Source organism: Mesoplodon densirostris, chromosome 9, assembly GCF_025265405.1.
Source record: "Mesoplodon densirostris isolate mMesDen1 chromosome 9, mMesDen1 primary haplotype, whole genome shotgun sequence".
NCBI lineage: Eukaryota > Metazoa > Chordata > Mammalia > Artiodactyla > Ziphiidae > Mesoplodon > Mesoplodon densirostris.
Genome location: NC_082669.1, coordinates 53,750,798 through 53,769,827, shown reverse-complemented (window position 1 = coordinate 53,769,827; position 19,030 = coordinate 53,750,798). Strand labels below are relative to the sequence as shown.

The 19,030-nt window shown below is 43.5% G+C and overlaps 1 protein-coding gene across 2 annotated transcripts in view; it reads right to left on the bottom strand.

Moving 5' to 3' along the window:
* SLC25A13 (solute carrier family 25 member 13) overlaps window positions 1-15,668 on the bottom strand; it is a 209,686-nt gene extending 194,018 nt beyond the window's left edge. For both annotated transcript variants that reach the window (XM_060108215.1, XM_060108216.1), the window contains exon 1: window positions 15,493-15,668. In XM_060108215.1, coding sequence (XP_059964198.1) covers window positions 15,493-15,507 — 15 coding nt within the window. In that variant the 5' untranslated portion in view covers window positions 15,508-15,668. The remainder of the gene's footprint in view (window positions 1-15,492) is intronic.
* Window positions 15,669-19,030: the final 3,362 nt, after the last annotated feature.

Sequence of the window (19,030 nt, the reverse complement as noted above, 5' to 3'; positions counted from 1 at the left end):
AAATGTGTACAGAATAGATATTTGATCATATTGAGGAAGCACTAAAATTTTTTTAGATGTGACAATGATATTTTGGTTGTGCATTTTAAAAATCTTTTTTAGAGATACACAGTGATATTTACAGATACGATGTTGGGGATCTGCTCTGAAAAACTCAGAGGGATGAGAGGACAAGAGAGGGTGTAGTATAAATTAAACAACATCTGCCATAAACTGATAATTACTGAAACTGGTTAGAAAGGGACATGGGAGTTTGTTACACTGTTCTAATTTTTTATGGAAAATTTCCATAATGAGAAGTTTAAAAAATGCTACTATTTTTTTAAGGCTTAAGTCAAATGCCAATTCCTCCTGGAAGATTTTCCAGATTCTCTAACCAGATCTCCCTCATAGAATGCTATTTACACTTACTTTTATGGACTTTGCAAATGGACGTCTGAATTCTGACTCTATTGCTAACCAGCAATATGACTTCCTATTTTCTCACCTGTTAGAGAGAGAGTGAGTGAGAATCAGGATTGAATGAGAGTAGCATACGCTGGGACAGAATCTAGCAGTGCCTTGCTTGCCAGTTTGGTGTATCCTTTCCATATTCATAGCGGCCCAGCTGACTGAGTCATCAGTGGACAGCTGAGCCCTAAGGGAAGGCTCTCTTGGCTTTCTGAACTAGTCAGAGTTCCTCTTAAGAATCTGAGCCAGCAGAGGGTCTGGGCTGAGTTGGCAGTAGGTCATGCTGGCTGATGAAGTGGCACTAGTGAAGGTTCATGACCTCCTGGGATTGAACAACAACAACAAAAATTAAACTGGTTTCCTACCTTTCATCTGACATCAAACGTAAGTGGTTTCTTATGTAATACTAAGTGGGAAAGCTGTGTTTAAACATGATAGACAAACCAGAATGCAGAAACCATAGGAAAAGATGAATAAACATGTAACATAAAAAGTTTTAAAAATCAGAAGTGTGTATGAACCCATTAAACATCAAACAACTGCAAAAAATAAACATAAGTAACGTGTAACAGGACAAAAAGGCCAAGGTTATTAATTTAAAAGCGCTCTTAGAACAAGTCAATATGAGAAGGCAAATAACCCAATGGAAAGCTGGGCAAAGGTCAAGACCAGGCTCTTCTTAAACTGCTGGTGGACACCAAAATGGGCTAACAAAAACCTCCAAGAGGGCCTCCCTGGTGGCACAGTGGTTAAGAGTCCGCCTGCCGATGCAGGGGATACGGGTTCGTGCCCCGGTCTGGGAGGATCCCATATGCCGCGGAGCGGCTGGGCCCGTGAGCCATGGCCGCTGGGCCTGCGCATCCGGAGCCTGTGCTCCGCAACGGGAGAGGCCACAACAGTGAGAGGCCCGCATACCACAAAAAAAGAAAAAAAAAAAAAAAACCTCCAAGAAGCACCATAAGGAAACCAGGAGCTGAGCTTTTACTTTGGAACTGAGATGCCCATCTCAGTTCACAATGAAAAGAAAGTGGAATCTTGAATGCAGAGTCAACATCAACCTGCAATAAAGTAAGTTCGTGAAGACCCACAAGGAATGAAAGTCCTTGCCAGTGGGCCTGGCAGAGTCAGATAAGAGACCGGATATATCACCAGCCTTTCCTGTCAAGCCACCTGGAGGGTGAAGTAGGCTATTCGGACCAGCTGGTCTGAATCAGCAGACATACTGTTTGGATCTGCTGGGAATGTCTCGCTATAATGCAGCTGGACCTCCTTAGTCAAAAGGAAGCACATTTCTCCAGGAGCCTCCTTCTGAAGCAGCTTCTCTGTAGTCATGGAGATTCATCTACCTTGAACAGCCCAACCCCTGCTGAGGTTTACTCTGCAGCTATGATTCTCCACCATGCGCTCTCCTGGAGGCTACCCATGCACAACTCCTCAACTATTCCAAATTATTAGTTTTTTTAGTTTAGTGAGGGATGGAGGGGCTTGAGAAAATGGTTTATTAGAAAAAGAGAAGTTTCCAACAAACCACACGCATGCGGCAGAAATCTCCTGTTCCCCTTCACTTTGCCATGGGTGGCACCCCCAAGTAAGCGAACAATTCAACAAACGGTGTCTGAATGTTATGTAACAGGTACTTTGAGGTCCCTGTCATCAGTTTAAAATCTAGTGGAAAACATAAAATATATGAAACAGCAAGGATCATTTTCCTTCAGAACATCAATATCACTATCTCACCCAAGACACCTTAAAAATGATTTAATATCTGTTATGGGCTGAACGGTGTCCCCACAAAATTCATGTGTTGAAGCCCTAACACCCCAGTACCTCAGAATGAATCTGTATTTGGAGATAGGATATTGAAAGTAGTAATTAAGGTAAAATGAGGTCATTAAGGTGGGCCTTAATCCCTTAAGACTGGTGTCCTTGTAAGAGGAGGAAATTAGGACACAGACACAGAGGGAAGACCATGTAAAGACACAAGGAGACAAAGGCCATCTATGAGCCAAGGAGAGAGGCCTCAGAAGAAAACAACCTTCTCAACACCTTGATCTTGGACTTTTAGCCTCTAGATTTGCGTGAAAATAATTTTCTGTTGTTTAGGCCACTCATTCTGTGGTACTTTGTTATGGCAGCCCTAGCCAACTATTACAGTATAATTTAATATAAACTCCTTATTCAAGTTGCTCCAACAGGGCCATTGTTTTATTTATTTTGGATCCACGTTCAAGCACTGCATTTGGTTGTCATGTCTCTTTGGGAGCCTCCTTTAATCTAGCCTTTTCATTCATAACATTGGCATTTTTAAAGTCAGACCAGAGGTCTAACAGAACGTCCTATTTTCCGGATTTGTCTAATTGTTTCCTCATGATTAGATTCAGATTCAACATTTTTGGCAAGAAAACTCTAAAGGTCACGTTGTATACTTCTCATCGCATCACACCAGTGGGTGTGCCATGCTAGCTTTTCCCTCCTTCTGATGATGTTAAATTGGATCACGGATTGAGGCCGAGCCCTCCCTTATAACGGTACTTTTTCCTCTTTATAGTTAGTAATTTATAGGGAGATACTTTGAGACAGGGAGAATTCCAACAATCTTTTACTGAAGGTTTTAGCATCCACTGAGGACACGTGCCTGAATCAATTACCTGCAGGTTGCCAAATAACCTGTCTTCTTTTTCTAATTCTATCATACCTTCTACCTGATTAGTTGGCATTCTTCAGTCAATAAGAATTTTACCTCCCCACCTCCATCTCACTTTGACTCTTTTTGGGAAAGAATAATAGTCATGGAATGATTAATTTTTTAAAAAAATTCAGTATGTTACAATCCAGTTTCAATTGATTTGTTTTTATTGTGATAAAACACATAAAATTTAACATTTTAACCATTTTTAAGTGTACAATTCAATGGCACTGAGGACATTCACAATGTTGTACAACCAGGAGCACTATCCACTTCATCATCCCAAACACAAACTCTGTACCCATTAATTAATATCCAGTTGATTTTAATAGCCACCATTTGTTGTAACTGTAATATACACTCATTGTAATATATAGGTATATATACATACATATGTGTATACACACAGGCACACATGTGTGTTTTTAAAGGATGAACATCACAATGCACCACAAAGAACAATTGTGAATATGAAAACTTAGCGAACTAAAATAAACCATTATGCAAAATGCTGGTGGAGCAGGAAGGCAACATCCAAACCCACTCACCAAACATAACAACGTAGGAAACAACCAGGAATTACGTGCCTCCTGATGGGCGTATCCAGTACCAAGGATCCAGTGACCTGAGAGAGGCAGCCAGCAACTACCTAGGAAGTATTCTATCCAAAAACAAAAAATAAAAATAAAACCTTAAACTTGATCAAGCATCCAGACCTAACTATCAATTGTCAGGAAACACTAGGGACAGACGAACATCGGGGGGTGCAATCAGCAAATTCCAAATTGTGGGAAACTACAGGAAAGATGACCCAATTCACTCATCAAATAAACTGCAAGGAAACACAAAAAAAGATGGGTAGTCAAACCTATAGATTAACAAGAGTTAAAAGACATATCGACCAAATGCCATGTGCAGACTGTGTCTGAATCTTGATTAGAACAAACCAACTATAAAACCTAGGACATGGGATTTAACATCCTTACAGATACTTCAAGGAATGAGGAAATAAAACTAAGACCTCTTTCCCTAAAACTGAAGGAAAATACTAAAAAAACAAACAAAATCTGCCCACCAATATACAGGAATGACAAGAAACATCCTTGTCTCTGACTGAGCTCTAAGTGAAACAAACAGGCTCCCTTTTTTCCTGCTACACTGTTGCCATAGACTTATGGCACGGAATCTGAACAGGGGTTGGACATGTCACATTTACAAACCTCTGTGAAGGATATGAGAAGGGAATGCGCATGAGGTAATACTGGAAAAGTTAGACAAGAGCCAAGACCAAGGAGGAATAAACTGACTAATGAGATTAAATATTATTCTTTAGGCATAATGAAGCCACACTGTGCAGCAAGGTCAATTAAAGAGGGCAATGTAGTACAGTGGTTATGTTCATGGACTCTGCAGCCAGGCTGCTTGTGTTCCAGTCATAGCTCTGCCACTTGAAAGGTGTGTGACCTTGGGCAAGTCATGTAATCTCTCTGTGCCTCAAGAGACTTACCACTCTGTACAGATGAGTTTCCCCATCTGTATAATGGAGACAATAATAGCGCTTACATGCCGCGGGACTGTTGTGAAGATCAAATTACTTCACGTACAGAGTGCCTAGAACGGTATCTGGCGTGTGTCAGCTGCTGTTGTCACTGTTATTTGCATAACCTTTCTGAACCTTAAGTTTCTCTGTCAAACAAGGTTATGACACCTTCCCTGCTATCTTGTAGATGATTATAAAGATCAAATAATGAAGCTCGGGTCTTCACATTATCTGGTCATTTTAATCACTGTAGACTGTAATTTCCTGAAAACAAGTCCAATAGCTTACTCATTTGGGGAAGCCCAGCACTCAGCATAGGAGCTGGCATATAGTTGGAATCAATAACACACCTGAATGCACTTTTTAAAAACTGTTAAGCGCTGTGCTCATGAACAAAGGACTGCTCTTAACAGGGACACAAGGGCCAAGCTTACAAGCTTCCTTTGACAGTTCTGGGCAGAATGGAGAGGAAAGTGCAGAGAAGAGACCAAAGGCAAAACCAGCTTGGAGCTATGGCAATGCTGGACCTAAAAAGGAATGAGGACCTGAACATAAATGGAGGAGACGGGACACACCTGCTCCAGGGAGTGAGAAGGGTTTGACTGACCCATCTCTTTGCCCATATCCAAGTTCCTGCCAATGCTGTCTCTCCTGGTTGCCCACCCAAGTACTTAGCGAACTAACCAGACACTTTAACTAGTAGGAAAGTTAAACTGCAGCTAAAAGTAAGGAAAGACCAAGAAGGTGAATTCAATTCTAGTAAATAGAGTTTGGAAATATCCTTGAGACAAACCAGTTGAGATTTCCAACAAAAAGTCAAAAACGCAAGGCCAGTGCTTGAGAGAGCTGCCCCATGGGGAGTACCATGAAGTATCACCTGTCAGAAGGAAAAGAATCTGAGGCAGAGGCCTGGGGAACACCAACATTTCAGGGGAGAGCAAAAGGACAACAAGAAGCCGGCCAAGGAGAATAAGGGAGTCAAGGGACCAAGCAGGAGAGGGCACATCATGAAAGCTGACAGAAGGTGCTCCAGGAAGGAAGGAGTGGGACACGGGGTCCTGTGAGGCCAGAGATAAGGAGGACAGGCCAACAGTTTTAGAACAGAGGTCACTGGTGACCCAAAGGAGAGAATGTCAAAAAACAGAATAGGCATAAGTTCATTTTCAGGAATTTTAAGTACAGGTGGGTAGTAAAGAAATGGAGAAGAGTACAACCCTTAAATAATAATTCAGGGTCTTCCCTGGTGGCGCAGTGGTTGAGAATCTGCCTGCCAGTGCAGGGGACAAGGGTTCGAGCCCTGGTCTGGGAAGATCCCTCATGCCGCGGAGCAACTAGGCTCGTGAGCCACAACTACTGAGCCTGCGCGCCTGGAGCTTGTGCTCCACAACAAGAGACGCCGCGACAGTGAGAGGCCCGCGCACCGCGATGAAGAGTGGCCCCCGCTCGCCGCAACAAGAGAAAGCCCACGCACAGAAACGAAGACCCAACACGGCCAAAATTTAAAAAAATAATAATAATAATAATTCAGAGACGCCATCCAAAATAATACCCTGGCCCCAATGGAATCAAAATTAACCCAAAGAATCCTAAAATTTATACTGGGTTTTATCACTATGTATTTAATTCTGCAAAAAGTTGGACTGACTTACAACCAAATCAAAAAGTACTGTACCCTTAGTTTAGAAAGGCAGCTACATTTAATTACACAGTAATGAGAGTTCCAGACCAATATTCTTTAAACTTTAATGTGTATACAATCCCCTGGGGATCTATTTAAAATGCAGATTCTGATGCAACAGAATATTTGGGATGAGTCCACGGATGCTGCAATTCTAACAAGCTCCCGAGTAAAACCAATGCTCCTGGTCCTTGGACCATAAACTTCTAATAGCAAGGCTCCAGGAAGGGACCACTCAGAGAATCTGATTACTGAAGCAGCCAGACTGGCTAGCCATTATGGTGACTATTTAGTAGATCGTGAGCTTAAGAAAAGCACACCATCTTTTGTTCAGGTAGGTCAAATAATACCTATGTCCCTAGTTTTCAGTTGGGTAGAAATGTCCCACAGTCTCCAACAGACATCACTTGACAGTCCCTATAGCACTTCATAATCCCCAAAGTGCTTTCCCATGTTATACCTCATTTGCTCATCACAGACATCACAGATAGGCCCTGTTTGCTGCAGGGGGATACTGAGCACCCAGAGAAGTCAGACTTGTCCACGTTCTCACCATCAGTGGAAGCAATGGACCTGTAATCTAGGTTCTCCTGCCTTCTAGTCCAGGGCTCTTTCACTGAACCAGAGCTACTAATTTAAAATTAAAAAAAAAAAAAGTTCTTGAAGCATTTTCCCACATGAGAAAGTGGTGCTGACTGAGCAGTTGGGTGTTCTCTACATCTCAGACTACAACTGTGGCTAGGATCAGAGAGACACAAATCACGTCTAACTCAGAAAAACTACTAAATATGCGCCCAGGTCTAAAAACCTGTTCAAATCAGGCTTATGATGAGGTTCAGGACATGCTACCCCAAAACGCGGCACCTTGGCATATTCAGTATCTTAAGTTGAAGGAGTTTAAGAAAACAGCAGAAACAGGAAAGTCACTCTGACCATCCCCACCCACAACCCCAACCTTCTTTCCTGAAACAGGTCATAAACTCCCCTACAAAGGGTACCGTCCCTGTTCCAGGAGAAGAGGAGACAATCTTATCACCAAAGATGGGAAAGTTGGGGCCGAAAAACCTGCACACACAAACCTTGTTAAACCCACCCTTATCTTCCTAGTTACCTCTTCACCATTTACTTCCCTAACCCAAACCCCTTTGTCTTGTCAATTCTTTACAAATTTATTTTTCATTGTCCAAAAGGTTTTAAAGCTTTCTGCTCTGGTCACTTTCATTCTCTTGCGAAGGTTCTCATGTACACATAAAAATTCAGCAAAAATTGTATACTTTTCTTTTGTTAATCTGTCTTTGTCATTTTAATTTTCAGACCCAGCCAGGAACCCTAAGAGAGTTGAGGGAAACTTTTTCCTCCCCTACACTTACTTAGACAATTTTCTTACAAATTTTACTATCTTATGTCTTATGCAAAAGACATTTTACCATAAAACAGTAAGCGTATATTGAAATATCTGACTTTCATATCAAGTCAACAGTTTTCATGGAAAACATGTGGAAACTGTGACTACATGTGGAAATCAAGACAAAGCTACCAGCCTAATAACAGCCATTAAATAGAGTGGTTTATTTACGTGAATTGCTAAGAATTTCAACACTGCCAATTTTGCTATGTTGTCAGCACCTAAAGTCAAAAGAAATCACCAGGCCTATATTCACTCATGCAACTACACAGCAAATTTCCAAAGGAAATGGTGAGTATGAGTACACTATCTTTTAAACGTTTCCAACCAACAAACCAGACCACCACTCTACAAATCAGCCACTGGGAATAATTCTGAGCTAAGAGACCAGAGCTACCATTGATGGGCTTGACTTGACCTAACAAGAGGGTCTGGTTAAATAGGCCATGAAAAAAAGGGTTTGCTCAGTTGCTATTAAGTACTTTGCCAAGGGAATTACATCACTGTGATAAGGGCACATCCCAAGCAGAAGCAACCACATCAGCAGATTCACACAAAGGGATCCAAGAAAACATGGTGGGAAGGATAAGTGCTATGAAGCAGCAAATGATGAGCAGGGTGAGTAGGAATGGACCATGCTCAGCAGAGCTAATCCTCACAGACAGTGGAGAACACAGGAAGGAATGCCTCCATCTAAGAACTCAACAAAAGCAGAGGCTGGGGCTTTCCTGGTGGTGCAGTGGTTACGAATCCACCAGCCAATGCAGGAGACACGGGTTCGAGCCCTGGTCCGGGAAGATCCCACATGCTGCGGAGCAACTAAGCCCATGCACCACAACTACTGAGCCTGCGCTCTAGAGCCTGCAAGCCACAACTACTGAGCCCACGCGACACAACTACTGAAACCCACGTGCCTAGAGCCCATGCTCCGCAAAAAGAGAAGCCACTGCAATGAGAAGCCCGCGCACTGCAATGAAGAACAGCACCTGCTCGCCGCAACTAGAGAAAGCCCGCATGCAGCAACGAAGACCCAAACGCAGCCAAACATAAATAAATAAATAAATAAAAATTTTAAAAAATGTGTTTCCATTAAAAAAAAAAAAAAAGCAGAGGCCAGTCGTAGGACAAAAGGTCAAAGAGGCAGAAGGAGTCTGAGCAACTCCAGCAATTATAAAAGAACTCGATATCCAAGAAGACCGGCTCCCTGATTTTCTTACCCTACAGGGCTTTCAACCCTTCCCATCCCTCTCCCCACCCCCAGTTCTCTATTTGCTAAACAACACTTGTAAAGCCCTGTGACCCAACTGGGGAACATTGACAACACATGGGCACCCAACTAGGTTAGCCAGGGAAAAGGCTGCAAGACCAGGGATACCTTGCTCTTTGCAACACTTCCCCGCTCAAGCACCTACACTGATAGAGAAAACCACTGAGACTTACAGGAGACGAAAGGAGCTTTCAATCAATTTGGTGATAAAACCCATATTCTAGGATAACTACAAAACTATATAAACTTGATGCCTAAGCACGAAGGTGAAACAGGGCAGAAGGACTGAAAAGAAATTGTCAAGAAAGAAGAGAACTTGTAGGGACCCGTATGTATCCTTCCTTTGAATTGACACACCAGAGACTTGCATTTATCTCACTGCATTCCTTCCTTATTCCAAAAAGGAACCATCAGAGGATCAGCTGAAGCAAAGAGCAGGAAAACCGCCTAGAGCAGTGGCTGGCAACCTCAGAAGCAGATTTGATTCACTTGGGGAGCTTTCAAAAACCTTGAGGCTCAGGCCACACCTAAGTCCAACCTAATCAGAACCTCTGGGTGAGACCCAGGCATCAGCACTTTTATACCAGTCCAGAGGACTATAATGTGCTGAGAACCCCTGGACTACAATAGAGCAAAAAGCAAACAGGTTTCAAGGGAACTTGGACCAATTACAAACTTTTCTAGGACTCCATTTCTTCACCTGGTAAAAGGGAACAAGATTAACGAAGGGAGGAGTGAGGAACATTGTGTTATGTAAACCCCAAGGCCTATCCAGCACCACCAATTTAAGAAACCCTAAATCCAAACATCAGTGGTAGCACAGAAACTTACCAGCATCATGGCTGCATAAAAACAACTCAAACATTCTTTCCTTCCTGTCCAGTACAAAAAACTGATCTGTTTGATTATACTAGTATTATACCATCAAATACCTAGCAGTTTTTACCATATGGGAGAGAAAACCTTCAACCTGAAGAATATCCTTAATAAACTCAATCACATTGTATCCTCAGTAACAAACCTCTGAAGAGGGTATTTTATTTATGAGAAGCATGAAAAACATGGAGGTTAAATATATAGCCCAAGTCCTAATTAGTGAACACTGGGTTAAAATTTTTACAAAGGTGATGATAGTTGCACAACTCTGTGAATATGCAAAAAACCACTGACGTGTACACTTTAAATGGGTGACTTGTATGGCATATGACCTATATCTCAATAAAGTTGTTTAAAAAAAAGTATATGACAATTTCTGGCCTGTTCAATCTGGTTCAAAAACCACTTAACAATGAAGCATATACTGAGTGCCAAAGCGTTCTACAGATACAAACTACTGGACTGGAATGATCAGGAAATACACATGCCCATAACGGATAACATGTGAATTCTCACATGCACCTCTGCAAATGGAATTCCTTTTTAAGGCCTGGGCAGGTGAGGCAGAGACTCTGAGCACAGACTGGCAGGGTTCAAATCCAAGCTGTACTGCTTATTCTCTGTATAACCGTGAGGAAATTACTTAACCTCTCCAGACCTCAGTTTTCTCACCTGTAAAATGAGGACAAAAACAGACCACACCTACTTTTGGTATTATAAAAAATAAAGGAGTTATTATTTGTAAAGCACTTGGGAAAGTGCCTGGCACACAGTAAGCACTGTGTAAGTGGTTCTCAAAAATAAAAGTCTGGGGCTTCCATGGTGGCGCAGTGGTTGAGAGTCCGCCTGCCGATGCAGGGGACACGGGTTCGTGCCCCGATCCCGGAAGATCCCACATGCCGCGGAGCGGCTGGGCCCGCGAGCCATGGCCGCGGAGCCTGTGTGTCCGGAGCCTGTGCTCCGCAACGGGAGAGGCCACAGCAGTGAGAGGCCCGCGTACAGCAAAAAAAAAATAATAATAATAAAAAAAATAAAAGTCTGGTTTACAGTTACAAGACCTAAATAAAAGTCTTAAATAAGAGGCATCTAATTTCCCCTCCCGAGCCATCTCCCCCTTCTCCCATAAACTCTACTCTCCATTATGCTAAACTACCAGGCAGACAATATGGTGGACAGGGTAAGAGCACAGACCCTGGAGCCAGACTGGCTGATTTGAAACCCAGCTTCTTCGCTTTTTAATTATCAGATCTTAGGCCACTTACATCACCCCTTGGTGTCTCAGTCTTCATCTATAAACCAGAAATGATAATATGTAACTCACAGGACTGTTAGAGGCATTAGGCGAGTTAATAATGAAAAGCATTTAGAACTGAATCTCACATCTAGTAAACAATAAGTGTTACCTACTCTCCTATTTATTTTATTACCTGCTATCCCGTGAACGCAGCAGGTGCTCTCACCTCTCTTTCTTTCATTTGCTGTTTCCTATCACTGGAATGGTCTTCCCTCTTCCTCCGACTATTCCTTTTGAAATACCACTACCTTTCAGACGTTCCCTCCCCTCCCCTGACAGAAATGGGCTCCTTCCCTGATGCTCCCATAAGCCCTTGTTATGGCACTAACCCTACTTGGGGCACTTCCATGAGAGGATTTAGCCTGTGGTATGGTTGTGGTTTTCTTGAAGGTCCAAACGGAGTCCAGTTCATTTTCATATCCTTAGTTTATTCCCGTTTGCAACATTAGAAAGAACACAATACACACAATTCTAAATGACTCAACGATCATGGCAACAACTCAGCCAACAATGGAATAGCAATACTAAGTGTACTAGCACTACAGACCAAATTTTCATGATTATGAATGCTTTAGCTTGTCTCCAAATGTTCTTCTTTTAGTTCTAGGCTAATTTCACCCAAATTATTGGAGTCCAGTTTTATACCTGAACATCTCTCACACCTGAACTCCAGTGAGCAATCTCTAACTTTTAACAGTTTCGCCTAGTTTAATTTCATCATTCTTAATGGATAAACTCAACCAGTGATGAAAAGGGAATGTTGACTACAACTACAAGAAAAGGATAACCTCTCTAATGCTACTTTTTTTTTTTTTTTTTTTTTTTTTTTTTTTGTGGTATGCGGGCCTCTCACTGTTGTGGCCTCTCCCGCTGCGGAGCACAGGCTCCGGACGCGCAGGCTCAGCGGCCATGGCTCACGGGCCCAGCTGCTCTGCGGCATGTGGGATCTTCCCGGACCGGGGCATGAACCCGTGTCCCCTGCATCGGCAGGCGGACTCTCAACCACTGCGCCACCAGGGAAGCCCTCTAATGCTACTTTTTAAAAATGAATTTTTTATGGAAATATATAAAATAGAATTTTAAAAACTCATTTTCATTTCAATACATGTAGGGCAGTGCTTGGAAGTTTTTTAAAGAAATACTCAAAATAACACTAGTAGTACAGGCAGACCACTTACCATCTACCATCTACCAAAGGAACCCATAAGGATTATTCCTACAAAAGGCGGCAGCAAGAAAATTGAAGTTTTCTGAGTTCATCTCAAAAGACCAAGTTTCAGATCAATGTTACGTCATGAAAAAACAAATACCTTTTGCATTAAGTAGTAACCATCAAGCAGAAATCAAAATAAAAGCAGACCAAAGAACAGATTCTCAGCCTTCTTATTTATACTATTTAAAGAAAGAGGGACATGAAAAATTAGTTACATTTGAATAAATAAAAGGGAATTCCCTGGAGGTCCAGTGGTTAGGACTCTGCACTTTCACTGCCGAGGGCCTGGGTTCAATCCCTGATCAGGGAACTAAGATTTCGTAAGCCACACAGTGTGGCCAAAAAAAAAAAAGAATAAATAAAAGACCAGTTTCTGATTCTGGGCACTCCAGAATCTTAAGACACTCCACTGAGATGGGATTCTCTTCTAGTCAGGCTCCTCAAGTTTTAAGAGGGGATGTCAATCCTACCCCCAGATTAAGATTGCTAAACCTATGGCTCTGTGTTCAATATGGAATATCTGTGCTCTAGGAAAAAGCAAAGAGCATGGCCTTTAATTGGGGCTGCCCAGCACTGCCTAATAGAGGACAGAATCACCTCACCCTAATAAGAGTCCAAAGGCAACTAAATAAGGGATATTCTTGGACTAAGGTGGACCAGTATAGCCCATTTGGGGACCTACATTTACCGCCCTTGAGCTAAAATGAGAAACACTATAAGAAATGGCCTTATGGAATCCACAAACATACATTTGTGGTCATGAGGTAGTTTTGAATGAAGTTTGCTCACTGCATATAAAAAGAGATGGGGGGCTTCCCTGGTGGCGCAGTGGTTGAAGAGTCCGCCTGCCGATGCGGGGGACACGGGTTCGTGCCCCAGTCTGGGAGGGTCCCACATGCCGCGGAGCGGCTGGGCCCGTGAGCCATGGCCGCTGGGCCTGTGCGTCCAGAGCCTGTGCTCCGCAACGGGAGAGGCCACAACAGTGAGAGGCCCGCGTACCGAAAAAAAAAAAAAAAACAGATGGGGAGAAACTGCCCTCAGATAGCAGAAAAAGGAGACCTCTCTCCCAAGTAACTGACCTCAATGATCACTTCCTCTTTGCTTTGGCTGCTAGAAAATTCAGTCACCTCTAGCAAGTACATACATCCTGATTTTCCACTAACCTTAGTCCTGGCTTCATCTTATTTTCCCTTTATCCTGTTTTTCTCATCTACTTTGACTTGATTTTGATATGTCTTGTTGGTTTATAAATATATGTATATATGCCATGAGCCATCAGAAATCCTGAAAAGAGGCAAGTTTAAATGAATAAATAAACAAAAACACAAGTTCCCAAAGAGTAAAAATGAAATGTTTCATTTTCCCTGACTCTCACTACTTGGCTAAAATTCAACTGCACTTATTGATATGAAGTGACAGTTTAATAAAAATACAACCAAAAAGTTAAACCTCCTTCCATGTCATTTATTTTATTTCAAACTAGTTAATCAGTCTTATACTCCATTTACATGCATACTCCTCAATTTAAGTTCCTCACTTTATCTCCAAATTAAGTAAAATTATTTAACTCATCTACAGACATAAAAATGACAGTAAAGTATGGGTATCTACTCCCACCTACTCTCCTGGAAAAAGTCACCTTCAGGGAACATAATTCATGCCTTGTACTCTGATTGCATGCAAATTCAATGCAAAGAAAAGGTCAAGGGCTATTGGGTTTGAAAGGGCTAATGTAGGTTCCAAAAATGAATCCCAGTGATCCTCAGAGAATCTAACTAAAACAGTTATATACATACCCATGTGTCTGCACATGCATACCCAGAGCACACTCCTTAGGATGGAACTCAGAGTCATTAAGGAAAAGAGAAAGGCCACTTAGGCCACATCATCTAGGAACACTGAAAAGCCTGCAGATTTCGGGAATCTTGGAGAAACTTAAGTCATAGAACAGCATTTAAATATATCTGTCTGCTTACAATTTCCATTGCAAATGCGATTAGTTTGCTCAAATAAATAGGAATATGATGTGTTGGCCATATTTTCCTCTTGAGGGTTATCACAGAGTTTTGATTAAGGACAAATGTTTGAAATGTTGGGTATATTTAAGTTCACTGCGCTTAAAATAAGCTAAGAAGTTGTATAGGCTTGATTAAAGGGCTGCCTTCATGAACTTAAAATTAAAAGCAATAAATTCCAATGATTCAAGTGATTGGGACTAAATATGGTATTCTGCCAGAAAAGTTGAAATGGAGTCCAAAGAAGCTGAAATGGTGTCCAGGTTTCAAGAAATGGAAAAAGAGGAAAGGTCAAGCTGTCGGAGCTGCCTTTCCTCTGGGTTAGTGAATGAGTCACCTTACGCAGAATTCCTTTTAAGTAGAACTTCACAGGAGTTACAGGCTCCCAAGACAATCTCTTTTGTCATTTCTAAAAAGAAGCCTCTCAAACGCTTAGAGGCCGGTATGTAAGTGTTGTCAGATGCGGAGAGAAGGACGAGAAGCGGGGGGCTTGGGGGGATGGGGGTACTTTGGAGTTTTTACGCACACACGCGCAGGCCAACTCTCTCAAGCAGTCTCCAAAACGGAAGTCAAGGTGACTTCCCCACCCGTGGGAGGGCGGAGCCTCTGAAACCGAATGGGATTAGGCTTCTGCGCGGGCTGTGAACCCCAGGAAGCAGCTCGGGTCAACAACTACCAGAGTCAGGAGCTGGAGTGCGCTGGGGTGGCAGAGCGGACCTGCAGACCCCGAGCACTCCCCCGCCCCGGGACGCAATCGTGCCCGCTCCTCCTCACCGGCTTTGGCTCGGCCCGCCGGGCGCAGGCCAGGCACTGACTCCCCGCCCGGGCCAAGTGGGAGGGTCCAGCCAGCAAAGTTTCTGCTGCAAGGTCGGGCCCCGGTCCCCGTTCTCCGCACCGGCCGTCTGTGCTGCCCGGGAGGGGCGGGCACCTCCCTCCTCCCTCTGCTGCAAGGTGGAACAGCTGCCCCGCGCCCCTTTCTATCTGCTTTCCCGGTTGCACCAGCCCGGCACGTGAACGCCCGGGCCCCTCGCGCCCCCCGGGGCAACCGGCCAACGGGCCGACGCTTACCTTGGAGGCCGCCATGCTTTGCACCGGGTGCGGGAGGCTGCGGGACGCTCTCACCGGGTCGCTGGCGCTGCGGGCCCGGGCCGCTCACTTCCAGTCCCGACGGCGGCGGGAGCGGCGATACAGCCTGGCAGCGTGCGCGCCCGGCCTGACTCCCCACGCCCTCCCGCCGGCGCGGGTCATGCGGGCGCCGCCAGCCCATTGGCTGGGCCCGGCCCGGGCCGCCGGGGCGCGCGTGATCCGGATGGCCTCTGCCCTTCTGCCGGGGCGGGCCCGGGTCTGGGGGCGGTGGACTGGCCCCGCGCACGTGACCCCGGCTCCGCTGTCCAGCAGCGGCGACTTCTGCGGCGGGGCCGAGGGCGGGTGGCGGGGTGCAAGCCTGTTTCTTGGGATCAGGTGGCCTCAAGAGGGAAGCTGTTGGCTTCGGCTGCTTTTAGGGGCTGCTCCAGGGCCCTCGAGACCCACAGGCGGGGCACACAGCCTGGGGAAGTTGAGAACTACACTTGATGCCGTGTGTAGCCAGGTGTTCCCTTTCAAAGGGGCGCCTCTCTGCTATAAGGAATCCCGAAGCATTGACTAGTCTATCGGAAATAGCAAAATAATGGCTCTAGCAAGTCTACTTTTAGGTCAGATCTGGCAAACTCGAAGGACCAAACAGCTGTATGTAGTGAAGAACATGCAGCTACTTCATTTCAGACGTGCATAGTAGGGCTGTAGAAGTCAAAGACACACGCCCCAAAATAGGCCCTACTAAAATAAACAGGTCAAAATTTTAATCGAATGTATAATCCCCAGAGGTCTTCTTCCTCTTTATAAGAATTTCATTCATTTGTCCCTGCTACCAAAATTTATAATTAAGGCAATGGTGGTCAGTGAAAAGGGCTTTAAATGTTTTGTGGATTATGGATATGGATATAACCTATCAACAAAAGTGTTTGTTACTAATCATTTTAATTAATTAACACTGACTGAGTGCCTACTATATGCCAGGCACTGTGTTAGGATTTGGAACCCCAGAATGACTTGAGAGATGGTCCCAGCCCTTAAAGAGCTAGTGGGAAAGCAAGCACACAAACAGTTAATGTCCACATAAACTGTTAAGGCAACAACCTTTTCCCAGGGCACTATGGGAACGCTGAGGACTGGGGAAGCCTCTTAGAGTACATGATGCCTAAGCTGTGGATGGGCATCAGTCCAGTGGAGGGCAACGGTTTTCCAGCCAGAGAAAATAAGTAGGGGAAGCAGGAGGTCCAGAAATTGCTGAGGAAACACAGCAAGTTATGAAAGTGATTGGTCATGAAAGGTAACAGGCTGTGGAACTGGTGGAAGTAGAGTCTGAGCAAGCAGGTTGGGACCATGTCTTGGAGGATGTTGGGTGTCATGTTGAAGGGTGTGCACCTTAACTGAGGGGCTTTAAGGGAGGTGGTGTAGCCAGGGTTATAGTATAGATGGATCCCTCTGCTTACAGTGTAGAGGATGGGGTAAGACCAAACTATTGGAATATTCAGATAAGACAGGCCGAGGGCCTGAAACCAGAGATGGGATAGGGTTAGAGGAACACATAAGAGGTAAAATTAGCGTGGTGCCTGATTATATGTGGGGGTGGGAGAGAGAAAGGAACTCACCCAGTCTTGCACAGTGGCCTCTGGTGTAGATGTTAGAAAGACTCCAGCCATCAGTAATACAGGAGGAATGTTTTGAAGTGTGTGCCTCTTCTCTGTAAGGAGAGTGTATGTGAAATATACAAATGACGTTGCAAAAGCCAAAGAAAGAAGCATTTCAAAAAGGAATGATTTATTAACATACTCTCAGGAAGTCTAACAAAGACCCAAAAGCCTCAAATGTGTTCACAGGCAGCAGAGAAAGACCATGAAAGGAGTGAAAGAATAAAGACAAAAGCAAAAACAGGAGAACTGATAAAGAAAAGGATAGCGAGGGACAAGTCTAAAGCTCACTTACAGGGTAGCCCTGGCTGCTGTAAAGGATTTTAAAAGGTGCAGAGAAAATACAACCTCATGCAACCAAGATCACATCATATACTGCATATCTATTTTTAAGGGTATCACTGATTCTCTCTTTTTGTAATATAAATGAACTTTAAAAAAAACTTTGAATGTTGATAAACTTATACATGACATAAAATCTACTATCTTAACCAGTTTTAAGTGTACAGTTCAGTAGTGTTAAGCACATTCACACTGTAGTACAGACAATCTCGAAAACTCTTCATCTTGCAAAACTAACACTTTAAGCCTATTAAACAACCACTGTCATTCCTCCCTCCCCCCAGCCCCTGGCAGCCACCATTTTAGTTTCTGTCTCTATAAATTTGACTACTCTGGGTACCTCATAAAAATGGAATCATATAGTATTTGTCTTTTTGTGACTGGCTTATTTCATTTAGCATAGTGTCCTCAAGGTTCATCTGTTTTTTAGCATGTGTCAGAATTGCAAGACTCTTAAAGACTGAATAATATTCCCTTAACTTTTAAAGAAAAAATTAGAAAAAGAATCAAGAATCTGTAGATGTTTTCTAGAAATCTTGGAAACTTCAGGAAATCATAGCAATGACAAGAAAATCACTCACATTTCTTCCACCAGTTAGCTACTGTTAACATTTTACTGTTGTTTTCTTCAAGTCTTGATGTCTTTATGTGTGTATGTAGAGAGAGTCATATTTGAATTTAAATACAAGGAATCACATTCTGTATGTAAGTTTTTTATGGCTGCTTCAACAAAGTGACCACATACTTGGTGGCTTACAAAAACAGAAATTTATTCTCTTCCAATTATGGAGGTCAGAATTTCAGAGTGAGTCTTAAGAGGCTAAACCCAAGGTGTCAGCAGGGCTGTGCTCCCTCCAGAAGGTTTAGGGGAGTATCTGTTTCTTTGCCTTTTCCAGAGGCTCATGGCCCCCTCCTCCATCTTCAAGGCCAGCATACATAACAACTTCTCTCTCTGACTCTGCTTCGCTCACATTGCCTCTTCTGTCTGTGATAGCCCTCTGCCTCCTTCTCATAAGGACACTTACGATGGCATTTAGGGTCCACCCAGATAAGCCAGGATAATCCCTCCACCTCCATATCCTCAACATATTCACATCTGCAAAAAAATTTCTGCCATATAAGGTAACATTCATAGGCTCTAGGGATTAGGATGTGGACATTTGGGGGGAGCCATTAGTCCACCCACCAAACCTACCAAACTATGGATGCAAATGTAACCACATATGAATAAAAGTGTATTTCAACCTACATTTGGAGTCAGACTCAGTTAAGCTTTCTTCTTCCTTCTAGAATTCCTCAAAATGTGAAATTTTTGAAAAGTTAAACTGTCACAAGCTCTGAAATAGGAAGGATGCTCCTTGACTTCCACATGACCTATAAACAATGTGAAACATCATCTGAAAGGATAAAGTATAAGTTGGCTGGGCACCTGCTACTTTGTCTTGTCCTGACAGGCTTAGGTGCCCTCCTAATAAGTGACTTATGTCATACTTGTCCCTCCTGTCTGTCCCCAGACCACCCTCTTCCCTACCATT